We start from the raw sequence: 25,460 nt of genomic DNA, 5'->3' as shown, positions 1-25,460 counted from the left end.
TTCATTTCACATGATGGAGAGTAACACTGCAACCACATCTCCCCACATGATTAACGCACCGTTTGAGGTGAGTCTGAATGGAGATACATCATTGGGGGGTAATTGTGCGTGACTATGCTGTGGCAGGGCTACGGGGAAACGGCGGGGGAGTGGGACTAGCTGAAGTGCACGGGCTCGACGGGCTGAATGGCCTCCTTCTGTGCTGCAACCATTCTATGATTCCAATTACTTCAGCATCCAGGAGAGGGGGCCTGGTTGTGGAGATAACGTGAACATTCAGTTGGTAAGTTCAACAGCAACAACTTGCATTTATATAGCGCCTTTAACGTAGTAAAACGTCCCAAGGCGCTTCACAGGAGCGTAATCTGACTAAATTTGACACTGAACCACGTAAGGAGATATTAGGGCAGGAGAGGTCGGTTTTAAAGGAGGAGAGAGAGGCGGAGAGGTTTAGGGAGGGACTTCCAGAGCTTAGGGCCCAGGCGGCTGAAGGCACGGCCGCCAATGGCGGAGCGATTAAAATCGGGGATGCTCAAGAGACCAGAATTGGAGGAGCGCAGGGATCTCGGAGGGTTGTGGGGACTGGAGGAGATTACAGAGATAGGGAGGGGGCAAGGGGCCAGGCAGGGATTTGAAAACAAGGATGAGGATTTTAAAATGGAGGCGGTGCCGGACCGGGAGCCGGTGTAGGTCAGCGAGCACAGGGGGTGACAGGTGGGATGGTCAATGGGACAAGTTACTTGACTGCTGAAAAAATGTGATCCGACGAGAAATTAACCAGGATCTTGTAAAGTGAGCCGATTCTCATCAATTATGTTCTAATCTAGGTCGATGCACACAACAGGGAGGGAACATTAGAAATTGTAGTTCTATTATAATTACGCACCCCACAGTTTTTTTTTTTTGCCCATCGGCCTTTCCATGTGTCTCTGTGGGATCTTGCTGTGTGCTAATTGGTTGCCACGTTTCCAACATTACAACAGTGACTACACTTCAAAAAGTACTTGATTGGCTGTAAAGCGCTTTGGGATGTCCTGAGGTTGTGAAAGGCGCTATAGAAATGCAAGTCTCTCTTTTTTCCCCCTCACTTTCCTATGTTACAAGGAGCATGTCCTGCTAATTCTTGCCTGCTACAGTCAGAGCGGGTCTCCAATCTCCCACCTTGACTGGTCTGGAGTCTGTACGGAGCAGGGAGCTCACCTGGTGTCCCGGCCAACATTCCTCCCTTGAGCCACACCGCCATAAAAGACCACATCCACCCGGCATTCATCTCATCGCTCTTTGTGGGCCCTCGCTCGGTGCAGTATAGCTGATGCCGCAAGAGCGGCTGCGCTCCAAAAAAAAGTGCTTTGGGTCACCCCGAGACACAAGGCGCGACACAACTGTAACTTCATTCTTACTTTTCATGCTGATCCTTGGGAGAGTTGGAAAAAATGATGAGGCAGGTTTGGATACGAAGGCCTTTCAGCCCATTGGATCTCACCCTTCTAACCCTTCCATCTTCCCACTCCCTGGGGTATCAGGAAGAATTAATCCCTCGCTGGCTTCGCAGTTTGCAGCCATAAAGAAAGGCAGACTTGCATTTCTATAGCGCCTTTCACAACTTCAGGATGTCCCAAAGCGCTTTACAGCCAATGAAGTACTTTTTGAAGTGTGGTCACTGTTGTAATGTAGGAAATGCGGCAGCCAATTTGCGCACAGCAAGCTCCCACAAACAGCAATGTGATAATGACCAGATAATCTGTTTTAGTGATGTTGGTTGAGGGATATATATTGGCCCCAAGACACCGGGGAGAACTCCCCTGCTCTTCTTCGAAATAGTGCCCGTGGGATCTTTTACTTCCACCGGAGGGGGCAGATGGGGCCTCGGTTTAACGTCTCACCCGAAAGACGGCACCTCCGACAGTGCAGCGCTCCTTCAGTACTGCCCCTCCGACAGTGCGGCGATCCCTCAGTACTACCCCTCAGACGGTGCGGCGCTCCCTCAGTACTGCCCGTCCGACAGTGCGGCACTCCCTCAGTACTGCCCCTCCGACAGTGCGGCACTCCCTCAGTACTTCCCCCTCCGACAGTGCGGCACTCCCTCAGTACTGCCCCTCCGACAGTGCGGCGCTCCCTCAGTACTGCCCCTCCGACAGTGCGGCGCTCCCTCAGTACTGCCCCTCCGACAGTGCAGCACTCCCTCAGTACTGCCCCTCCGACAGTGCGGCGCTCCCTCAGTACTGCCCCTCCGAAAGTGCGGCGCTCCCTCAGTACTGCCCTTCAGTCAGTGCGGCTCTCCCTCAGTACTGCCCCTCCGACAGTGCGGCGCTCCCTCAGTACTGCCCCTCCGACAGTGCGGCGCTCACTCAGTACTGCCCCTCCGACAGTGCGGCGCTCACTCAGTACTGCCCCTCAGACAGTGCGGCGCTCCCTCAGTACTGCCCCTCCGACAGTGCGGCGCTCCCTCAGTACTGCCCCTCCGTCAGTGCGGCTCTCCCTCAGTACTGCCCCTCCGACATTGCAGCGCTCCCTCAGTACTGCCCCTCCGACAGTGCAGCGCTCACTCAGTACTGCCCTTCCGACAGTGCGGCGCTCACTCAGTACTGCCCCTCCGACAGTGCGGCGCTCCCTCAGTACTGCTCCATCTGACAGTGCGGCTCTCCCTCAGTACTGCCCCTCCGACAGTGCAGCGCTCCCTCAGTACTGCCCCTCCAACAGTGCAGCGCTCACTCAGTACTGCCCCTCCGACAGTGCGGCGCTCACTCAGTACTGCCCCTCCGACAGTGCAGCGCTCCCTCAGTACTGCTCCATCTGACAGTGCGGCACTCCCTCAGCACTGCACTGGGAGTGTCAGCCTAGAATTTTGTGCTCAAGTCTCTGGAGCGGGACTTGAACCTACAACCTTCTGACTCCGAGGCGAGAGAGTGCTGCCCACTGAGCCACTGGCTGAGAAGTGAAGCCACAAGAAGATCTTAAGAATCACTCAATGAGGCAATGTACAGCGGGCAATGTTACTGGACTTGGAGTCTCAGCATAAGCCCACTCATAATTCAGTACAAATTGCTGGCAGATTTTGCGCACCAGTCTCTGGAGTAAGACAAAACACTCAAAACTGTCCAAGCAAGCAGGCTCGCACAGGACAGAGCTACAGAAATACAGGAGCCCAAGTCCGAGTGGGTGTCACTGGCCAGGCCGGCACTTATTGCCCATCCCCGTGTTGCCCTGAGAAGGTGGCGGTGAGCCGCCTTCTTGAACCGCTGGGAGCGGGTTTGATAAATTGAGTGGCTCGCTCGGCCCACCTCAGAGGGCAGCTAAGAGTCAGCCACGTTGCTGTGGGTCTGGAGTCACATAGAGGCCCAGACCGGGTAAGGGCGGCAGATTTCCTTCCCTAAAAAAAGGACATTAGTGAACCAGATGGGTTTTTACAACAATCCCAACATCTTCGTAGTCACTTTTACTGATGCCAGCTTTTTATTTCCAGCTTTTTTCCCCCCAAATGTAATTGAAATTCTCAAACTGCCCTGGTTGGGATTTGGACCCACATTTTCTGGATTAGTATTTCAGTGACATAATGACTGCACTACCAGATAGGTGGAAATACCTTTGTTTCTGCAGTGGCTAAACTGCAGTAAATATATAAAAGCCATTTGTACAGTGACTGCATCAGACACAGACAGAATGGGAGCAGCATAAATCGATTGTTTTACTGCACGCAGTACCTGCCCTCCACTCACTGATCTCCACGCCCAGGATGAAAGCCAGAGAGAGTGGGAGTAGATCCCGGTGCAAAGTGACATTGTATCGCGGCCAAGCTCAGTCTCACTGCTGACGCAGGATTTACATTCCACTCTCGGCAGAATTCTGGCATGCAACAGCACTGCAGTGGCCGGGGACAGACAGGCGCACTGAACAGCGATATTCCTGCACCAACAGAGAGGGGCAAGTTCTCAATTCCCCCACCTCTGAGGGTGCTACCTCTTGCTGGGGGTAAAACCTCCCTGGCGCTAGCCCACAGCAACCCCTCCACCTCCCTCCCCCCTGCAACCACCACCGCCAACTCCCATGCTCATTTTTATGTGCTCGTTACGATAGTGCCTGTGGGCTATTTGACAGTGGGAGGCATCGCGCCCAAGCCTGATCCTGCCCCACCCACCCTCTCCCCACCCAATACGGGCACATTTTCCAGCAGGGACCACTGGACAGTGAGCAAGACTGGCTGCTTTCTCTATATAATCCGCCGACCTCTCTACCCCGCTGACTCTGAGGCCAATTCCAACCCCTCTTGCCACTGCTTTGGCTGCGATCAGCAAACCCGCAGATCAGGGCCCAGTACGGAGCAGTCCCGAGGGGAGAGGAAAGAGGGCAACACCCCCTTCGGAAACTGCTGCACTGCTGTGACTAGTGTTGAGCAAACAGGCTGCTACGTTTCCTACATTACAGCCGCGACTGCGCTTCACAAGTGCTTCATTGGCTGTGAAGCGCTTTGGGAGTTTTTGAAAAGCGTTGTATAAATACAAGTCTGTCTTTATTTTTTTTAAATAATTCTGCCAAAATAAAAGTCATTGACTCTGAAATTCCCAGGAGGGTAGAACTAAAGACTTGCATTTATATAGCGCCTTTCACAACCTCAGAGCACCCAATGAAGTCGTTTTGAAGTGAAGTGTTTTGAATTGTAATGTAGAAAACGCGGCAACCAATTTGCGCACAGCAAGGCATTTTGTGACGAGTGGTGTACCCAGGGATCTGTACCGGGGCCTCAGCATTTCACTATATTTTCACTATATAGGCAGCGCCTATATTTCCTAAGGAGGCTGAAGGGATGTAACCTGTCACCCCTGATCCTCTCTAACTTTTACCGCTGCACAATAGAGACCATCCTGACGAACTGTATCACAGTATGGTATGGCAGCTGTAGCTACTATGACCGGAAAGCCCTGCAGCGGGTAGTCAAAACTGCCCAACGCATTACCGGCACCCGGCTACCGACCATAGAGCACATATACCAGAAACGCTGTTTACGGAGGTCACTGACCATCATCAAAGACCCTACCCACCCCAGCCACAGTCTGTTCGCCCTCCTGCCATCTGGGAGACGCTACAGATGCATTCGCACCCGAACGACCAGATTTAGGAACAGCTTCTTTCCCAGGGCTGTCATCCTACTGAACTCCACAAATAAACTCTAAAGCCTGCACATCTGCCAATGCACTTTATTATGGTTATGTTTATGTTAATGTATTACAAGACAAATGTATGTTGAATGTTTAAATGTCTTAATCTAAATGTACACTCTCGGGAGCCGCAAGCCTACATTTCGTTGTACTGCACTTGTGCACTAACGATGACAATAAAGTTGATTATGATTATGATTATGATATTTATCAATGGTTCAGATGAAGGAAGAGAGAGCCCTATACTTAAGTTTGCTAGCGACACCACGTTAGGTGGCACGGTTAGTGTGGCCGGGAGCAGAAAGTTGCAAAGGGATGTTGAGAGATTCAGCGAGTGGGCAAAACTGTGGCAGATGGAGTTCAATGTGGGCAAGTGCGCGAGGTCATTCGCTTTGGACCCAAGAAAGATGGATCAGAGTATTTCATAAATGGTGCGACGCTCGGAACCGTGGAGGAGCAGAGAGATTTAATCATTAAAAAAGGCCCATGGAAGGTTATCCTTTATCTCAAGGTGGCTGGAGTACATAAGAACATAAGACATTTAAAAAGTGCTTGGATATGCACTTGAACTGCCGTAACCTACAGGGCTACGGACCAAGAGCTGGAAAGTGGGATTAGGCTGGAGAGCTCTTTGTCGGCCGGCACGGACACGATGGGCCAAGTGGCCTCCTTCCGTGCTGTAAATTTCTATGATTCTATGATTCTAAGACGTAGGAGCAGGAGTCGGCCACTCGGCCCCTCGAGCCTGCTCCGCCATTCAATAAGATCATGGCTGATCTGATCATGGCCTCAACTCCACTTCTCTGCCCGCTCCCCATAACCCTCGACTCCCTAATCGTTCAAAAATCTGTCTATCTCCACCTTAAATATATTCAATGACTCCGCCTCCACAGCTCTCTGGGGAAGAGAATTCCAAAGATTCACGACCCTCAGAGAAGAAATTCCTCCTCATTTCCGATTTAAAAGGGTGCCCCCTTATTCTGAAATTATGCCCCCTAGTTCTAGATTCCCCCACGAGGGGAAACATCCTCTCTGCATCCACCCTGTCAATCCCCCTCAGAATCTTATATGTTTCAATAAGATCTCCTCTCATTCTTCTAAACTCCAATGAGTATAGGCCCAACCTGCTCAACCTTTCGTCATAAGACAACCCCTTCATCTCCGGAATCAACCTCGTGAACCTTCTCTGCACCGCCTCCAATGCAAGTATATCCTTCCTTAAATAAGGAGGAGACCAAAACTGTACAAAGGGGTGGAAGTTATGTTACAGTTACAGAAAGCTCTGGTTAGACCCCAGTTCAGTTCTGGGCACTTCAGGAAGGATCTAGTGACCTCGGATGATACCGGGGCTAAAAGGGTTAAATTATGAGGCCAGGTTGCATAAACAAGGCTTGTGTTCCTTTGAATATAGAAGATTAAGGGGTGATCTAATCGAGGTGTTTAAGACAATTAAAGGATTTGATAGGGATCTACTATAGGTTTATATAGGGCCCTGGTGAGACCACACCTGGAGTATTGTGTACAGTTTTGGTCTCCTTACCTAAGGAAGGATATACTTGCCTTAGAGGGAGTGCAACGAAGGTTCACCAGACTGGTTCCTGGGATGGGGGATTGTCCTATGAGGAGAGATTGAGTAGACTAGGCCTATATTCTCTGGAATTTAGAAGAATGAGAGGTGATCTCATTGAAATGTGTAAAATTCTTACAGGGCTTGACAGGGTAGATGCAGGGAGGATGTTTCCCCTGGCTGGGGAGTCAAGAACCAGGGGTCAGAGTCTCAGGATAAGGGGCGGCCATTTAGGACTGAGATGAGGAGAAATTTCTTCACTCAGAGGGCGGTGAATCTTTGGAATTCTCTACCCCAGAGGGCTGCGGAGGCTCAGTCGTTGAGTATATTCAAGACAGAGATCGATAGGTTTCTGGACTCTAGGTGAACCCAAGGGATATGGAGATCGGGCGGGAAAGTGAAGTTGAGGTCGAAGATCAGTCATGATCTTATTGAATGGCGGAGCAGGCTCGAGGGGCCGAATGGCCGACTCCTGCTCCTAATTCTTATGTTTATAAGATAGTAAACCAAGTGGAGATCTGGGCTTGTACAAACATTACTCCGAATTGAACAGTGACAATAGTAGGAGGCGGGGGAAACAAGTTTAAACTGGGGTAGGGCAAACAACAACAACATAGAGCTGTTAAACATAGTAAAACGTGCCAAGACGCTTCACAGGAGTGTAGTCAGACAAAAAACGGACGGGGAGCCAGAGGAAGAGCTATCAGGCAGAGTTAGTAAAAACTTAGTCAAAGTGGTGGGTTTCAGGAGGAATGGAGAGTTTGCAGAGGGTTGTAGGTTCGGAGGAGGTTAGGGCTTAGGACTGAAATCAATAAGTTTTTCCACACACAATGAATTTATGCTAATTTGGATACTACAATGAATTTATGCGAACGGCCATACAAGAATGTCATTAATCCACCAATTATCTTAACAGTTCCATCCAAGCTCATGCTGGAGATTAATCCACTCCTCAACTATCTTCCATAATGGAAATATTAAAATAGACAAACATTTTAGAGCAATATTCCAGACATATTAAAACCCGCTCCCTCGTGGGGGCGACGTTGATTCCCACTGGCCTTGGCTTCCCCCTTTTTTCTTTTCTCTCCCCACAGGCCCATCTCTTTCTCCCAGAGCAGAGTTCTGCAGCTCAACACCCCTCAATGTTGGATTTTTCCCAAGGACGACACCACGTAGCTACTGCGACTTGGCTCGGGGAATACCCCTGGGGTACGATCGGGTTCGACCGGATCCACAGAAACACCCAGCAGGATCTGCTCCAGCTCGCTCCGTCTTTCCACCTGCCCGCAGTTAAAATCATAGAATAGTACAGCACAGAAGGAGTTCATTCGGCCCATCGAGTCTGCACTGGCTCTTTCGAAGAGCAATCCAGTTAGTCCCACTCCTCCGCTCTTTCCCCATATCCCTGCAATTTCTTCCTCTTTCAAGTATTTATCCAATTCCCTTTTGAAGGCTAATATTGAATCTGTATCCACTGCCCTATCAGGCAGCGCGTTCCAAGCCCTGTTCCTGGGATTAGGGACAGGGTCACTGGCAAGGCTTGGAAGCTAAGCAGAGCCAGGCCTGGTTAGTACCTGGAGGGGTGACCATCAGGGAAGACCAGGTGCAGAAGGTCACGGAAGGAGCCCCGAGGAGGGGCGGTTGGTGAGAAGGTCACGGAAGGAGGAGCGGCTGGTGAGCAGGCCCGGGCGTTGAGCTGAAGATTGTCGGACAGGAGGAATGGTGGAAATGGAATGGCGGCGCGCACCGACGCAGCGGCTTTGCTTCTCCCAGTCATGGGAGCTTGCAAGATCACATTTCGTTGTTCATATACTTGTGCAATGACAATAAAGTTGAATTATTATTATTATAAATCCTAACCACTTATTGCGTAAAATAGTTTTTCCTCACGTCGCCTCTGGTTCTTTTGCCAATCACCTTTGACGTAATAAAACTCACTACGCACTTGGTTTGAGCAGAAAGCAAGGCTTTAATCAACTTGTTTCTGAACATGGAGGTCTGGTTGTACTTCACTAGTTCCTTGTCTTACAAAATGTCCCTGGTAAGCTGGGCCCACGCCCGAGTATTTATACTCCTTGGACGGCGCCACCAGCTGGCCGTCCAGTGTTATTTCATAGGCAGTTTCTCGATGATGAGATTTATGACAGCCTTAAATTGGAGCCCTCTGGTTACCGACCCTTCAGCCAATGGAAATTCAGCTACAGTTATTGGGCTTACTGGATGTTGTGGGTTGTGACATAAGAAAACTACTAGGCACTTGGTCTAAGTGTTAAACAAAGCTTTAATCAACTGTTTTACAACATGGAGATCTAGTTGTGTCCTTCACTAGTTCCTGTTAAGAATGTCCTGCGCAAGCTGGGCCCGTGCCCGAGTATTTATACTCTCCCTGGACAGCGCCACCCGCAGGCCGCTCAGTATTATTTCATAAGTCTTTCTTTCATGAATGACTGATTCATGTCAGGTCGCAATTGCTTGGTGACTCTGGGGCTCCATCTGCCCTCCACACTGAGCGGTGGGGTGGCTTCCATCCCAGTTCATCCAATGTTTACAGGGCTCGGGGCACAAGCAAGGATGAACACAGGCCGTATAACTGATGGGAGCTCGTTTCCCCCTGGAATTTCCGTTCTCCCAGTCCAGCATCCACAACCTGAACTCCCCTAATGTCTCCACTACCTCATCAGGCAGATTATTCCAAACATTTATCACCTTTGAGTAGAGAATTATTTTCTAGGATCCACTTTAAATTCCCATTCTCTCTCCTTGTACATCACCATTATAAAATGGTCACCGTTCCCTGTGATACTCCCTTGCATCATTTTGTTTTGGGGGGGGGGGCGGTACATAAGCCATTGCTTGTTGTATCGCTTGCACAATCATCTATAAATACTTTCGCTGATACAATTTAAAAAAAATATCCCCGTGAGATAACAGGCCCATGATATGAAGAGACAACACAAGGTTTAGTGTGACGTGACTGTGGCATTCGTGACTTCGGGGATTTGATCCAACCCGCTGAATTATTCCCAGGATAATAAGCTTCTGTATTGAGTTTCGTCTCTCGGTCCCGTTTATCTGCAATGCAGAGTAATTTGATCCCTCTTAAAAAAAAGGACCCAGGAGCCAGCAGCCAAGTTCTAAAAGAGGCAGACATTGCTACCTGATACACTTGACTTCTCTCCGCTACCTCCGGTCCATTAGCTAAGTCAGGGAATTAGCAAAGCGCGGTGACATTGGCACTCTGCTGAAATGGCCAAGGCTGCGCAGTATTTTCTAAAAAAAATATATACAGACTCATGGAAAATATATTTTAGTAAAACACTGGGGTAATTCTAACCGAACCCGCCTTGACGCGGAGCTGTCGGGATCGGCGGTCATGTTTTACACCCCGCCTGACTTTCCTATCTCTTGGCGTCCGAGAGCTCGGGTTATACTGTCTGGCGGTCAGTCGGTCAGATTCGTGTGCCTTGCCTGGACATTCCGTTCACCTGGCGAGGTGGTGTGGCAATTGTTTTTTGTTGTAGCGGGACAGCTACTGAATTGACCCATGTCTAGCCCGGTCTCCTCCTGGTGGGCACGTGGGAATATCACGAAGGTTCACTAGACTGACCGCTGTGGCGAGAGGGTCGTCCTATGAGGAGAGATTGAGTGGAATGGGCCAATACTCTCTGGAGTTTAGAAGAATGAGAGGGGATCTCATTGAAACATATAAGATTCTGAGGGGGATTGACAGGGTAGATGCCGAGAGGTTGTTTCCCCTGGCTGGAGAGTCTAGAACCAGGGGGGCACAGTCTCAGGATAAGGGGTCGGCCATTTAGGACTGAGAAAAGGAGAAATTTCTTCACTCAGAGGGTTGTGAATCTTTGGAATTCTCTACCAGAGGGCTGTGGATGCCGAGTCATTGAGTATATTCAAGGCTGAGATCGATGGATTTTTGGACTCTAGGGGAATTAAGGGATATGGAGATCGGGCAGGAAAGTGGAGTTGAGGTCGGTGATCAGCCATGATCTTATTGAATGATGAAGCAGGCTCGAGGGGCCGTATGGCCTACTCCTGCTCCTAACTCCACAGTTCAGTTCACCCTCTCTGTACTTTTCCTGCGTTATGTTTAAGGAATATTTTACAGAGTAACTGGGCGCAATATAAACCAATTAGTGAGAATGGTGAAGATTTTAAGCAACAGTAAGACATGAGACCAAGCACTGTTTCCTCATTAAATTATCATAGAATTACAGAAACTTACAACAGAGACGGAGGCCATTCGGCCCATTGTGCCTCTGCCAGCTCTTTGAAAGAGCTCTCCAATTAGTCCCACCCCTCTGCTCTTTCCCCCAAAGTCCTGCAAATTTTTCCTTTTTAAATCGAGATCCAATTCCCTTATAAAAGTTGCAATTGAATCTGCTTCCTCCACCCTTTCAGGCAGTGCAATCCATGTGTCTTCTGTCTCTCCTCGTCCTGCTAAATTGTCTTCCCCCCTGTCCAGGAGACTCTAACCCCTGCTGGGGTAGGGTTCCCGGTAGCCAGCTGCTCTCTGGTATCTTACCCCAAGTGGTCATTCTTTACATGTGTGAATCTAGCCCGCGAGAAGTTTTTTTTGGAGTGCTTCAGTGCCGAAGCCCTTGGAGGAGGATACAAGCAAGTTTCCAGCAGGGTAGAATCATAGAATGGCACAGCACAGGAGGCAGCCATTCGGCCCATCGTGCCTGTGCCGGCTCTTTGAAAAGAGCGATCCAATTAGTCCCACTGCCTCGCTCTTTCCCCACAGCCCTGCAAATCTTTCCCCTTCAAGTATTTATCCAATTCCCTTTTTGAAAGTTACTATTGAATCTGCTTCCACCGCCCTTTCAGGCAGCGCATTCCAGATCACAACAACTCGCTGCGTTAAAACATTCTCCTCATCTCGCCTCTGGTCTCTAGCAATCAAGAACAGGGAATCCAGGCTGTTTTTCGACCTACTGTGCCCCTGGGTACTGAGGCCAATTGTGCCCCCTCCCCCCCACTGCTTCATCAGATGAAGTCAGTTAGAAAGAAAGATTTGTCTTTCTATAGCGCCTTTCACAACTTCAGGACATCCCAAAGTGCTTTACAGCCAATGAAGTACTTTTTGAAGTGTAGTCACTGTTGTAATGTGGGAAACGTGGCAGCCAATTTGCGCACAGCAAGCTCCCACAAACAGCAATGTGATAATGACCAGATCACCTCTTTAAAATTCTGTCAGGCCTGGACAGACTAGATGCAGGAAGGATGTTTCTGATGGCCGGGGAGTCCAGAACCAGGGGTCACAGTCTAAGGATAAGGGGTAAGCCATTTAGAACAGAGATGAGGAGGAATTTCTTCACCCAGAGAGTGGTGAACCTGTGGAATTCTCTGCCACAGAGGGCGGTGGAGGCCAGTTCATTAAATATATTCAAGAAAGAGTTGGATATATTTCTTGAGGCTAAAGGGATCAAGGGATATGGGGAGAAGGCAGGGACAGGGTACTGAATTTGGATGATCAGCCATGATCTCACTGAATGGCGGAGCAGGCTCGAAGGGCCGAATGGCCTACTCCTGCTCCTATCTTCTATGTTTCTATGTTTATGTGTTGGTTGAGGGATAAATATTGGCCCAGGACACTGGGAAGAACACCTCTACTCTTCGAAATAGTGGCGTGGGATCTTTTACGTCCACCCGAGAGGTTTAACGTCTCATTCAAATGATGGCACCTCCGACAGTGCGGCACTCCCTCAGCACTGCACTGGAGCGTCAGCCTAGATTTTTGTGCTCAAGTCCCTGGAGTGGGACTTAAACCCACATCCTTCTGACTCAGAGGCGAGAGCCTCAGCTGACTCAGCATGGACAGGGGATGGGAGCCTTTCAGGTCTGTTTGGCTCAGAATCACACTGAGCAGATTAGCGTCCATTCCAAGATGGTGAGATTTTGAATAATGGCCCATTTTCTCAATAGCTACTCATTACTACATTGTAGGGAGCTTTCCTCCCGGATAGTTCCAGATACGAAGATCACAATTACAATATCGAATGGAATCTGGTGCATTATTCAACAGGGTCATAAGTGCTGCTCGCAGCTGGTCCATTCACATTTCTTAAATTATTAATAGAACTCCAAGTGAGGGAACAAGGCCCTTTGAACAAAGTTAAAAAAAGGAGAGTAAAAGGAGGAAATGGAGGTTTGGGGATTAGGTGAGATTTGAATGATTACGGTAAGGCTCCTTTCAACACGTGTCAGCCGTGGCTCAGTGGACAGCCCCCTCGCCTCTGAGTCAGAAGGTCGTGGGTTCAAGTCCCACTCCAGAGACTCAAGCACAAAATTCTCGGTTGACGCTCCAGTGCAGTGCTGAGGGAGCGCCGCACTGTCGGAGGTGCCGTCTTTCAGCTGAGGCGCTAAGCCGAGGCCCGGTCTGCTCTCAGGTGGATGTAAAAGATCCCACGGCCACTATTTGCAGAGCAGGCGAGGTCTCCCCGGTGTCCTGGGGCCAACATTTATCCTTCAACTAACATCACTAAAACAGATGATCTGATCATTATCACATTGCTGTTTTTGGGAGCTTGCTGTGCGCAAATTGGCTGCCGCGTTTCCTACATTACAACAGTGACTACACTTCAAAAAGTACTTCATTGGCTGTAAATTTCTTTGGGATGTCATATATAAATGCAAATTCTTTCTTTCCTTTTACTTTGTTAGTGCAAACCCACTAACGTTAGAGGTGAAGAAATGTTGGAAGTGCATAGCAACTCCGTTAGAACTCCCCTGCTCGTGTCCGAAATGAAGAATAATCCTAGGCAGCTCCCCCCCCGGTCACCAACTGATGCAGCACTGAACGCTCGTGGCTTCCAGGGGTCAGCAAATCCGCACGTTACTTGCCGCACTGACGGGGCAAGAGTTGGCCCGACTTGGCAGGAAGGGGGCTTTGAACCGGGAAATGCCGACATACTTGAGGCTCGGGGTCCGAGCGGGGAACGGTATAGACCCGGATGCCAAAGGAGGGTGACGGAGATTCCCAGGGGGTGGAATGGAGGCCGATCTCAAAAATGATTGGAGGGGCTGGGGGGGTCATGACCCCTCAACGGCTCTACCACTTACTTCCTGTATTTCACAACCGGATTTCCAAAACTTTTTCAGGAACCTTGATATTTTTCCTTAGATAAATGCTATAGGAAGCTTTGGATGAATTCCCTGTGGACAAGTCACAATGCACCTTTTGTCTTCTGCTTTACGTCATTCTGTAGCTGGTTAGCATTCTCTGATAAACTCAGTACAGACAAACCTTGCCTTTCCGAAATGCAGTTGAGACAAGTTATTCCAAATTTTGTTACAGTCTTCCCACAACATAGTTAATATGGCCTTACTGCCCAACCCAACCAGGATAGACAGATGGACTTGCAGATGTGGTCAAGAAATCTGTCTCGCACACATAGACCAGCAGAATCCCAGCCCCTCCCGCCACCCGAGGCAGGTCAGGGAATTGGATAATTCAACGCTTTTATGTCGGGCTCGTGCCACCAGTTCCTAACACGTGGGTCACATGGCCACTGTCCTCCGCGCCAGCCTTAGAGCTTCTCTGTGGCATGGCAGACAACTGCAAAGACCTGCACATCTGGAGCTGGCAGGACTAGTGTAAAAAGAGGCTTTGCCGGATGCTGTACTGATGATGCCTCTCATATTCCACATCCCCTGAAGGGTATTAAACTCCCTCCCCTCGCCACCCACTCCTTCACTCTCTCTGGCCACTGGCTGAGGCTGAACCAGACTGTTCGCAAACTTGGCGTGCTACTTGACCCCCAGCTGAGCTCCCGACCCCATAGCCTCTCCATCACCAAGACCGTCTACTTCCACCTCCACAACATCGCCCGTCTCCGTCCCTGCCTCAGCCCATCTGCTGCTGAAATCCCCCCCCCGTATCTTAACTCGCACCGAGTGCCGTTCACCCATCACCCCCTGTGCTCGCTGACCTACACTGGCTCCCGGTCCGGCAACCCCCGATTTAAAAAATTCTCGTCCACATTTTCAAATCCCTCCATGGCCTCGCCCCCTCCCGATCTCTGTAATCTCCTCCAGCCAAACAACCCTCCGAGATATCTGCGCTCCTCCAATTCTGGCCTCTTGAGTATCCCTGATTATAATCACTCCACCATTGGCGGCCGTGCCTTCAGCTACCAAGGCCCTAAGCTCTGGAATTCCCTCCCTAAACCTCTCCGCCTCTCTCTCCTTTAAGGCACTCATAGAGCAGGAGTAGGCCATTCGGCCCCTCAAGCCTGCTCCGCCATTCAATGAGATCATGGCTGATCATCCAAATTCAGTACCCTGTCTCTGCCTTCTACCCATATCCTTTACCCTTAAGATCTCCTTAAAACCTACCTCATCACCTGTCCTAATGTCTCCTTATGTGGCTCGGTTGTCAAGTTTTGTTTGATTTACCCTCCTGTGAAGCACCTTGGGATGTTTTACTACGTTAAAGGCACTAGATAAATGCAAGTTGTTGTAATAAATTGTGTTTACAGATCTGCAATTGGTCCAGAGCATTACCTGGAACAATAGTCTTTACCAAGCTGTGCTAGTTGCTGTGTCTGATCATTTACCTGTGTATTTAATAGAGCCTGGTTCTGTGTCGAAAGGTTAAAGGGTACTTAGTTCCCCTAGAATTAATAGCGAGCTTGTCCAACTGTAATCACAATGCAACCAGAATGGTGAGGTGGGATAGGATGAGGCAGGCCTGTCTGTCCCTGCTCAAGTTTTTTTTAACATGGGTTGTGTCCCTCTCTTCAAATCCCAGAATTTCTCCTAACCCCCGCCCCCCCCTCAACCTCTTACATGTTATTTCACCTCTGTCTGTACTTCGATGAGAATTGTCTGTTAGTTTTGCTACGTATTGCTGCAGAACAATCCGCTCTGACCGTATATCACAATCTAATCTAACATCAGTCAACTTGTTGGTTGTGCTGCTTTGCCATGGGTAATATAAGGCCTGCTGTAGTCGGGGCACCTGCCCTGTGAAAGCAGTGAGGTTCAAACCTTTCCACGTTAGGGACCCTCTGCAGGTAATGACACACACCCGGGGACCGCCTGTAAATAATGGCGCACTCCCAGGGACCCCTTGTAAATACTGTCGCACTCCCAGGAACCCCTTGTAAATACCAGCGCACTCCCAGGGATCCCCTGCAAATACCGGCGCACTCCGGGACCCCCTGCAAATACTGCCGCACTCCCAGGAACCCCTTGTAAATACTGACACACTCCCGGGGACCCCCTGTAAATACTGACACACTCCCGGGGACCCCCCCTGTAAATACTGACACACTCCTGGGGACCCCCTGTAAATACTGACACACTCCTGGGGACCCCCTGTAAATACCGACACACTCCTGGGGACCCCCTGTAAATACAGACACACTCCCAGGAACCCCCTGTAAATACCGACACACTCCCGGGGACCCCCTGTAAATACTGACACACTCCCGGGGACCCCCCCTGTAAATACTGACACACTCCTGGGGACCCCCTGTAAATACCGACACACTCCTGGGGACCACCCCTGTAAATACCGACACACTCCCGGGGACCCCCTGTAAATACTGACACACTCCCGGGGACCCCCTGTAAATACTGACACACTCCCAGGGACCCCCTGTAAATACTGACACACTCCCGGGGACCCCCTGTAAATACTGACACACTCCCGGGGACCCCCTGTAAATACTGACACACTCCCAGGGACCCCCTGTAAATACCGACACACTCCTGGGGACCCCCTGTAAATACCGACACACTCCTGGGGACCCCCCTGTAAATACCGACACACTCCTGGGGACCCCCCTGTAAATACCGACACACTCCTGGGGACCCCCCTGTAAATACCGACACACTCCTGGGGACCCCCCTGTAAATACCGACACACTCCTGAGGACCCCCTGCAAATACCGACACACTCCTGGGGACCCCCCTGTAAATACCGACACACTCCTGGGGGACCCCCTGTAAATACTGACACACTCCTGGGGACCCCCTGTAAATACCGACACACTCCCGGGGACCCCCTGTAAATACCGACACACTCCTGAGGACCCCCTGCAAATACCGACACACATCTGTCGAGTCCCTGTCTTAACTTGCAAAGGACATTTTCTGCTGACCAAAGAGAAAAAGCTGAAAGAAATATTTTTTATTGGTTATGTTGCAGCAGTAATAAGGCGCTGGTGAGTTAACACGTGCAGACATCTTATGGTGAGGAATGCTGTGACTTTGGGGTCCCCAGGAGTCTTGACCAGGAAATTTGCATCCTAAGGGTCAGATATTAAAGCCCAGTCTCCAAAGAGGGCAAACCTCTTTATTTAAAAAAAAAGTTGTAATGGTTTCAAGACAGTTTGCAAACCTCTTCAATATTTCTCCAGCACAATTTAGCCTCCGCATAACAGAACGAGGAGCTAGTGAAAATAACAGCAAGATTAAAACAAAAAGCGCACACACACAGCCTGAAGTATTTCACCGGGTGCAGCTCCTGTTTTGATCCAGTCACCGACATCACGCCTGTTCTGGGAGAAAAGAGTTCAACTTTTTGCAAAGAGAGGGCAGCGAAATGATTCGATTTGGGGGGGAAGAACTTTCAATTGCAAAACTGCAGCTGAGATCGGCTCGGGTTAATTCAAAAAAAAAAGCGGCTGCTGTTTAAACAGGTGAGTAGGTCTGCACCCCACCAGAATTTGGAAAAGATGCACACAGATAATTTTAAATGCAGTCTTTAAAAATCAGTGTTGCAGTTTGATGATTCCTTAAAAAAAAATGCTTTTTGCTTATCCTCACCTTGCTCGACGTGGAGAATAGTTGATCGCAGCTGATTGTCGGTGGCGATCTCGCCGATGACGATCAGGATGTAGTATCGCTGGTCGCTGAAGGCTGGAGCAGGCTGCCGCTGTCCATGGTCCTGAAACTGCTCCGGTTCCTGCCCCGGCGCTGGTCCGGCCGCGGTCGCCATCGCAACCACGTCAATCAGCTGCCAGCCTTCTCTGCAAACACCCCCTCACACAGACACACTCTCCAAACCCCCCCAGTGCCTTCTTAAGCAAACCGGCCTGCAGTCGGATTGGCTGGGAGGAGGGGGAATCTGGTGACTGGCATTCAGGTGATCTCGGCTGGGGCCAATCGCCAACCAGGCGAGTGGGTGGGACTTTGAAGAGGGGATGCAGACAGACACATACACACAAGACAGAGAAAAAAAAAAGTGGAAAATGCTTTTTGAGAGCTGCGTCAGTGCACGCTGAGAGTGAATGTGGTGCAATATGAGTGTGGGTGGATGGGCGTGTTCAATGCGCTATGCCTTCTGCATCTTCACTCCTTGATCAGTCCAGGATCAGGGCAAATAAAACATATTAATGGCATAAAACCTCCTGGTTAGACTGCAAGTTTAACATGTGCGCGCGTCTCCCTTTTAAAAAAAAATTAAATATGCCCCTTTTGAGGAGAGCTGCTAGGTTTTTGACACTAGCAAGAGTGCACAATGCTACTGAAATCTCTGCACTCCCCCTATGCAGTAAACCAGGGGACGCTGCAATGGGGCATATAACCAACCTTTCACTGTCGGTGTGTGAAGTTGAAATAGGAAATGGTGCCAATGCATCGGTGAAGAGACGATTTAACAGTTCAGGTTAACAGGTGTCACCGGCGTTCAGAGGGTGGCATCGACACCGAAAACGCCTCCTCCAGAGGCTGACTGGTCTGCCGTGCATTGCCGGAATGTTCTCTCTCAGTTCCCCAACAATACCGGATCTCCTGCATTTAAACGATTTCCATCTTTTGAAGTATTTAGATGGTGACAGACCAGTGTTTCGAAAGCGGCAAAGGGCATTAAGCATCTGACAGGTGAACAGGAGAATGCAGTGACACTGGCGTCCGAAGGACAGTCAGTCACCCGATAACCAAAACAATGGCTGTTCACAATGTTATGGTAAGAATTGTCTATGAGCAGATGCAAAGGCAAATGGTATAGAATTTACACGCACCCCTAAATCTCTTTACCCATCTAAAATTCTAACAGGGCTAGACAGACTAGATGCAGGAAGGATGTTCCCGATGGTCGGGGAGTCCAGAACCAGGGGTCACAGTCTAAGGATAAGGGGTAAGCCATTTAGGACAGAGATGAGGAGGAATTTCTTCACCCAGAGAGTGGTGAACCTGTGGAATTCTCTACCACAGAAGGCAGTGGAGGCCAATTAATTGAATATATTCAAGAGGGAGTTAGCTATATTTCTTAAGGCTAAAGGGATCAAGGGATATGGGGAGAAGGCAGGGACAGGGTGCTGAATTTGGATGATCAGCCATGATCGCATTGAATGGCGGAGCAGGCTCGAGGGGCCGAATGGCCGACTCCTGCTCCTATCTTCTATGTTTCTACTCCCCCATACCCCTAAATTGCTTCACCCATCTAACTCCTCACCCCTCCCCTTATTTCAGACCATTCCAGAAGTACATAAAGCTAAAACTTTATGCTTCCCTTTGGTTTGAAGCTCAGCTCCAGCTGGTGACGGGGGTGAAAAGCAGAATCTGCTGCTCACTAATCACAAGATCATCAATCTGGCCACATTCCCCGGATTCTCTGTTCAATATCTGCTGACAGAACGTGAATAATGCATTTTGAAAAATCACTGTTGCATTTAATAATACATTGCAGCTCTGTCGGAAACAATAACCCATCCATCATTAATAATATTTCCTGCGCCTTTTATTTCCTCGCAGCGTATCGCCCTGTGTACATTCTGGAAAAATTGAAGGGGTCGTTGAGGACTCCCAATGATTTAATATTCATGACAATCCGACTGAACACTGTGGAATGGGATGATAGGATTCTAGCGTGGGATCCAGCACGTTTTGTACCGTGCTAGCAAGCAACCTCAAGCAAGTGGCAGGAGCCTGAGCACAGAACCCTCCAGATCATTTACTGTAAGTTCTCAATGATTCAGCAGAAGTATTTATTTTAGATCACCATTTTTTGTCTTTTTAAAGGAAGTTCAGTTTCTTCCGAGCGTTTTTCGTTTTCTGTTTTTCTTCGCCCCCCCCACTCCCGAACGTGCCGACCCGTACCCCGGGGCTCATCTCCATGGATCTGTCTGCCAGCCCCCCCACCACCCACTACCTCACCCAGCTGCCCATCCCCTGCGTTCGAGCCTCAACTGTGAGTGTCGGCTGGGGGAGGAGAATCACAGCAAAACCCTCGCCCAAACGCTCACACACACGTGCGCACTGTCCAGCAGAGGTCACGGGCTAGCTCGCGGGGCATCGAGACCGATTGTAGCCTCCCTTCCAACATTGCCCACTCCAGAGGCTTGACCACAAACTCTAGGCCGACGCTCCCAGTGCCAATGCTGTACTATCGGATTTCGGATGAGACGTCAAACCGAGGCCCCCGTCTGCCCTCTCAGGTGGACATAAAAGATCCCGCGGCCACTATTTCGAAGAAGAGCAGGGGGGAGTCCTGGGCCAATATTTATCCCTCAACCAACATCACTAAAAACAGATGATCTGGTCATTTATCTCATTGCTGTTTGTGGGAGCTTGCTGTGCGCAGATTGGCTGCCGCGTTTTCCTACATTCCAACAGTGGCTACACTTCAAAAAGTACTTCAGTGGCTGTGAAGGGTTTTGAGACGTCCTGAGGTTGTGAAAGATGCTATAGAACATAATAAGAACATAAGACGTAGGAGCAGGAGTCGGTCATTCGGCCCCTCGAGCCTGCTCCGCCATTCAATAAGATCATGGCTGATCTGATCTTGGCCTCAACTCCACTTCCCGCCCGCTCCCCATAACCCTCGACTCCCTTATCGTTCAAAAACCTGTATCTCCACCTTAAATATATTCAATGACCCAATCTCCACAGCTCTCTGGGGAAGAGAATTCCAAAGATTCACGACCCTCTGAGAGAAGAAATGCTAGCTCTTTCTCCCCAGTCACAGACTGAACATCAATCCAGAGTCTGTGCAGTTGAATATTGCACTGGACTGTGTATTAAGTGACTGAGACATCTGAGGGGGGGCGGGGGTGCATTGCTTGTACAAATGGTATGTTGGCCTTCGTAGCAAGAGGGTGATGCGCTATCAATTACTCATAAAAGACGGAGAGTTAGGAGAGTAACTAAAAGGCTTTTATTAACAAAGAACAGAGCATGCCTCTCGTGGTTGACTGGTTTCCAAGAAAGCAGGGGGCTGCAGAGCAGTCACCTTTATACCTGGGCATGTGGGTGGAGCCAGGGGCGGAGCCAGCTGAGGCATGCATAGATACAACAGTGTGCAACAACAACAACAACGGTGAACAACAATAACAGTGGTTTACCACATTCACCCCTTGTTTAAAATTGAGTCCGGCGGGGTGAAGTGTACTAAAGGTTCGTGTAAGTAAGTCTATCAGGTGGCCTTGTATGCCGTCCTGATCGTCGTGGTGGCAGCGGTGATGGTGCAGCATCCAACGTTGAATCTGGCGTCTCATTGAGTGGTTGGGTGGTCAATGACGGGTCCTGGGGCTGCGGCATGCCGTCTACAGGGGTTGGGTTGTGGGTAGTGGTGGATGGCAATGGTAGTGTTTCAGGGGCACCCGAAGGTGCGAGGTCTCGTATGGAGACTGTGTCCTCCCGCCCGTCCAGGTACGCCACGTAAGCATACTGGGGGTTGGCGTGGAGGAGGCTCACCCTCTCGACCAGGGGGTCCGTTTTATGGGACCTCACGTGCTTCCGCAGTAGGACGGGTCCTGGAGACGTCAGCCATGTCGGTAGCGAGGTCCCCGATGTGGACTTCCTGGGGAAAGTGAACATCTTTTCATGGGGGGTGGCATTGGTGGCCGTACAAAGCAGTGACCGAATGGAGTGGAGCGCCGCAGGGAGGACCTCCTGCCAGCGAGAGGTCGGAAGGCCCTTTGATTTTAAGTTTAAGAGGACGGCCTTCCAAACCGTCGCGTTCTCTCTTTCCACCTGGCCGTTCCCCCGGGGGTTGTAGCTGGTGGTTCTGCTTGTAGCAATACCTCTCGTGAGCAGGTACTGACGGAGTTCGTCTCTCATAAAGGATGAGCCCCGGTCGCTATGGATATAGCTAGGGAAGCCGAACGAGGCGAAAAGGTCATTCAGACATTTAATGACCGTGGTACTGGTCATGTCTGGGCAAGGGATGGCAAACGGGAAACGGGAGTACTCATCAATTATGTTGAGGAAGTACACGTTGCGGTCAGAGGAGGGGAGGGGCCCTTTAAAATCGACGCTCAGGCGCTCGAAGGGGCGAGTGGCCTTGATCAGGCTTGCTCTGTCTGGCCTATAAAAATGCACTCGGCACAGATTTGGCAGTTCCTGGTCATGGTCCTGACCTCCTCGATGGAGTAGGGCAGGTTACGGGATTTGATGAAATGGAAGAACCTGGTGACCCCCGGGTGGCAGAGGTCATTGTGGAGGGTCTGCAGTCTGTCAACCTGCGCGCTGGCGCATGTACCACGTGATAGGGCATCTGGGGGCTCATTGAGTTTCCCGGGCCAGTACAAGATATCGTAATTGTAGGTGGAGAGTTCAATTCTCCACCTCAAGATCTTGTCGTTCTTGATTTTGCCCCTCTGCTTATTATATTAAACATAAAAGCTACTGAACGCTGGTCAGTGAGCAGGGTAAATCGTTTTCCGGCCAGGTAATGCCTCCAATGTCGCGCCGCTTCCACAATGGCCTGGGCCTCCTTTTCGACAGAGGAGTGTCGAATCTCGGGGCCCTGGAGGGTCCTTGAGAAAAAGGCCACGGGTCTCCCCGCCTGGTTAAGGGTTGCAGCTAGGGCGAAGTCGGATGCGTCGCTCTCCACTTGGAAAGGGATGGACTCATCCACTGCGTGCATTGTGGCCTTCGCAATATCTCTTTTTATGAGAGCGAAGGCTGCACATGCCTCTGCTGTCAGGGGGAAGGAGGTGGACTTGATGAGGGGTCTGGCTTTGTCTGCATAGTTGGGCACCCACTGAGCATAGTAAGAGAAAAACCCTAGGCATCTCTTCAGTGCTTTTTGGCAGTGGGGGAGGGGGAGCTCCATAAGGGGGCGCATTCTGTCGGGGTCGGGGCCGATGACTCCGTTCTCCACTACGCAGCCAAGAATGGCGAGGCGCGTGGTGCGAAACATACATTTGTCCTTGTTGTATGTTAGATTCAGCCGCTGGGCCGTACGGAGGAATTTCTCTAGGTTAACGTCATGGTCCTGCTGGTCGTGGCCGCAGATGGTGACGTTGTCTAGATAGGGGAAGGTGGCCTGCAGCGCGTTCTGGTCAACCATTCGGTCCATCTCCCTTTGGAAGACCGAAACCCCATTGGTGACGCCGAAGGGGACTCGGAGGAAGTGGTAGAGATGAACATCAGCTTCGAAAGCTGTGTACTGGCGGTCCTCAGCCCTGATGGGGAGCTGGTGGTATGCCGACTTCAGATCAATCGTCGAGAACACCCGGTATTGTGCTATCTGATTGACCATGTCAGATATACGGGGGAGTGGGTATGCATCTAACTGGGTGTAGCGATTGATCGTCTGGCTGTAGTCAATAACTAGGCGCTGTTTTTCGCCAGTCTTCACTACCACCACTTGTGCTCGCCATGGGCTAGTGCTACCCTCAATAATCCCTTCCTTCAGGAGTCTTGCTACTTCGGATTTAATGAAGCTCCTATCCCCGGCACTGTACCGCCTGCTTTTGGTAGCGATGGGCTTACAGTCGCGGGTGAAGTTAGCGAACAAGGGCGGGGGGGGGGAGACTTTAAGCGTGGAGAGGCTGCAAATGGTGCGTGGCGGGCGATTTAAAAGCTGCTGGCTGCAGACTGCGAGTGGGGGGAGGGGTCCGCCGTACGCTAATGTGACACTTTTAAGGTGGCACTGAAAATCCAACCCCAGTAGAACGGCAGCGCAGAGATGGGGCAGGACAAGAAGTTTAAAATTTTTGTATTCTGTGCCCCTTACTGAAAGGGTCACTACACAGTAGCCACCGACGTCTGCTGAATGGGATTTGGAAGCCATAGAGATCCGATGGCGCGTTGGCAGGACCGGGAGAGAGTAACTGCGCACCGTGTCGGGGTGGATAAAGCTCTCCGTGCTCCCGCTGTCAAAAAGGCAGGTAGTGGCGCGGCCGTTTACCGTAATGTCCATCATGGACCTGGACAGTTGGTGAGGGAGAGATTGGTCCAGCATCACGGAGGCCAGCGTATGGTCGAGCGAGTCGCTGTGGTCGTCAGACGAGGCGGTGGTTGAGTCCGGGTCACCCGCGATTGGAGTTGGAGGCGTCCAAGATGGCGGACAAAATGGCTGCGCCCATGATCCCAATCCCCACGCGGCTGGAGGTGTCCAAGATGGCGGACAAGATGGCTGCCCCCACGGTTCACACGCGGTGCTGCTGGCGTTAGCGGTTTTACCTTTGCAGGCGCTGACGTAGTGTCCTTTCTTCCCGCAGCCAGAGCAGGTAGCGTTTTTCGCCGGGCAGCGTGCTCTGGGGTGTTTTGCCTGGCCACAAAAGTAACATTTCGGGCCCTTGGACATCGCTGCAGCAGTTGGTGCCGGGGGTGGCGGTCCCATGACCCAAGGTTGCGGCGTCCACGGTGCGGAGCGGTTAGGGGAGAATGCGTCCATATTCCGGTGGGCCGCATCTCGTGAGAGCGCGAGGGACACTGCCTTCTTCAGGTTGATTTCGCCCTTCTCCAACAGTCTCTGCCGGGAGTAGTCGGACTTGAGGCCCGCAACGAAAGCATCTCGGATAAGTCCCTCCGTGTGTGTCGCGGCCGATACCTCTTTACAATCGCAGGCTCGGCCGAGTATCTGTAGTGCCCGTAGGAATGCCTCCACCGATTCCCCGGACTGCTGTTTGCGGGATCTCAGGAGGTGTCTGGCATAAACTGTATTTACCGGGCGTGTGTATTGTCCTTTTAGCAGATCGATAGCCGCCGCGTAGGTAGTCGCGTCCTGGATGAGCGTGTAGACTTGGTGGCCCACCTTGGAGGCCAGGATTTTTAGTTTGTTTCCATCTAGTGTCACGGCTGAGGCTTCCAGGTAAGCTTCGAAGCAACGCAGCCATTGTGCGAACTTGGTAGACGAACCCGCCTCTTGAGGGTCTAGGTCCAGGCATGTTGGTCTGAGAGCATGCAGCAGCGCCTGCTGCTCAGCGTTTGGTGCCGTCATTTGCTGCAGCGCCTGCTGCTCAGCGTTTGGTGTCGACATTTTGTTTTTGTTAATAAAATTGATGCGCTATCAATTACTCATAAAAGACGGAGAGTTAGGAGAGTAACTAAAAGGCTTTTATTAACAAAGAACAGAGCATGCCTCTTGTGGTTGACTGGTTTCCAAGAAAGCAGGGGGCTGCAGAGCAGTCACCTTTATACCTGGGCATGTGGGTGGAGCCAGGGGCGGAGCCAGCTGAGGCATGCATAGATACAACAGTGTGCAACAACAACAACAATGGTGAACAACAATAACAGTGGTTTACCACAGAGGGTTCGAGTACAGAAACAAGGATGTCTTGCTGCAGTTGTACAGGGTCTTGGTGAGACCGCACCTTGAGTATTGTGTGCAGTTTTGGTCGCCTTATCTGAGGAAGGATGTTCTTGCCATGGAAGGAGTTCAGCGAAGATTCACCAGGCTGATACCTGGGATGGCAGGAATGACGTTTGAGGAGAGATTGGGTCGATTGGGCTTATACTCACTGGAGTTTAGCAGATTGAGAGGGGATCTCATCGAAACCTATAAAATTCTGTCAGGTCTGGACAGACTAGATGCA

At 50.6% G+C, this 25,460-nt stretch overlaps 2 protein-coding genes across 2 annotated transcripts in view; one reads left to right on the top strand and one right to left on the bottom strand.

Moving 5' to 3' along the window:
• The window catches only part of LOC147097413 (microtubule-associated protein 1A-like), a 165,314-nt gene extending 147,573 nt beyond the window's left edge, over nt 1-17,741 (bottom strand). Inside the window, exon 1 of the mRNA XM_085972367.1 lies at nt 17,518-17,741. Coding sequence (XP_085828493.1) covers nt 17,518-17,689 — 172 coding nt within the window. The 5' untranslated portion in view covers nt 17,690-17,741. The remainder of the gene's footprint in view (nt 1-17,517) is intronic.
• Nucleotides 1-25,460, top strand: part of LOC147097412 (TP53-binding protein 1-like) — a 97,827-nt gene that overhangs the window by 23,876 nt on the left and 48,491 nt on the right. The window lies entirely within an intron of this gene.

This window comes from Somniosus microcephalus, chromosome 32, assembly GCF_052327205.1.
Source record: "Somniosus microcephalus isolate GS21.2 chromosome 32, FLI_Smic_1.0, whole genome shotgun sequence".
Lineage (NCBI taxonomy): Eukaryota > Metazoa > Chordata > Chondrichthyes > Squaliformes > Somniosidae > Somniosus > Somniosus microcephalus.
The sequence above is the reverse complement of the archived record's forward strand: the minus strand, read 5'-3'. Positions and strand labels throughout refer to the sequence as shown.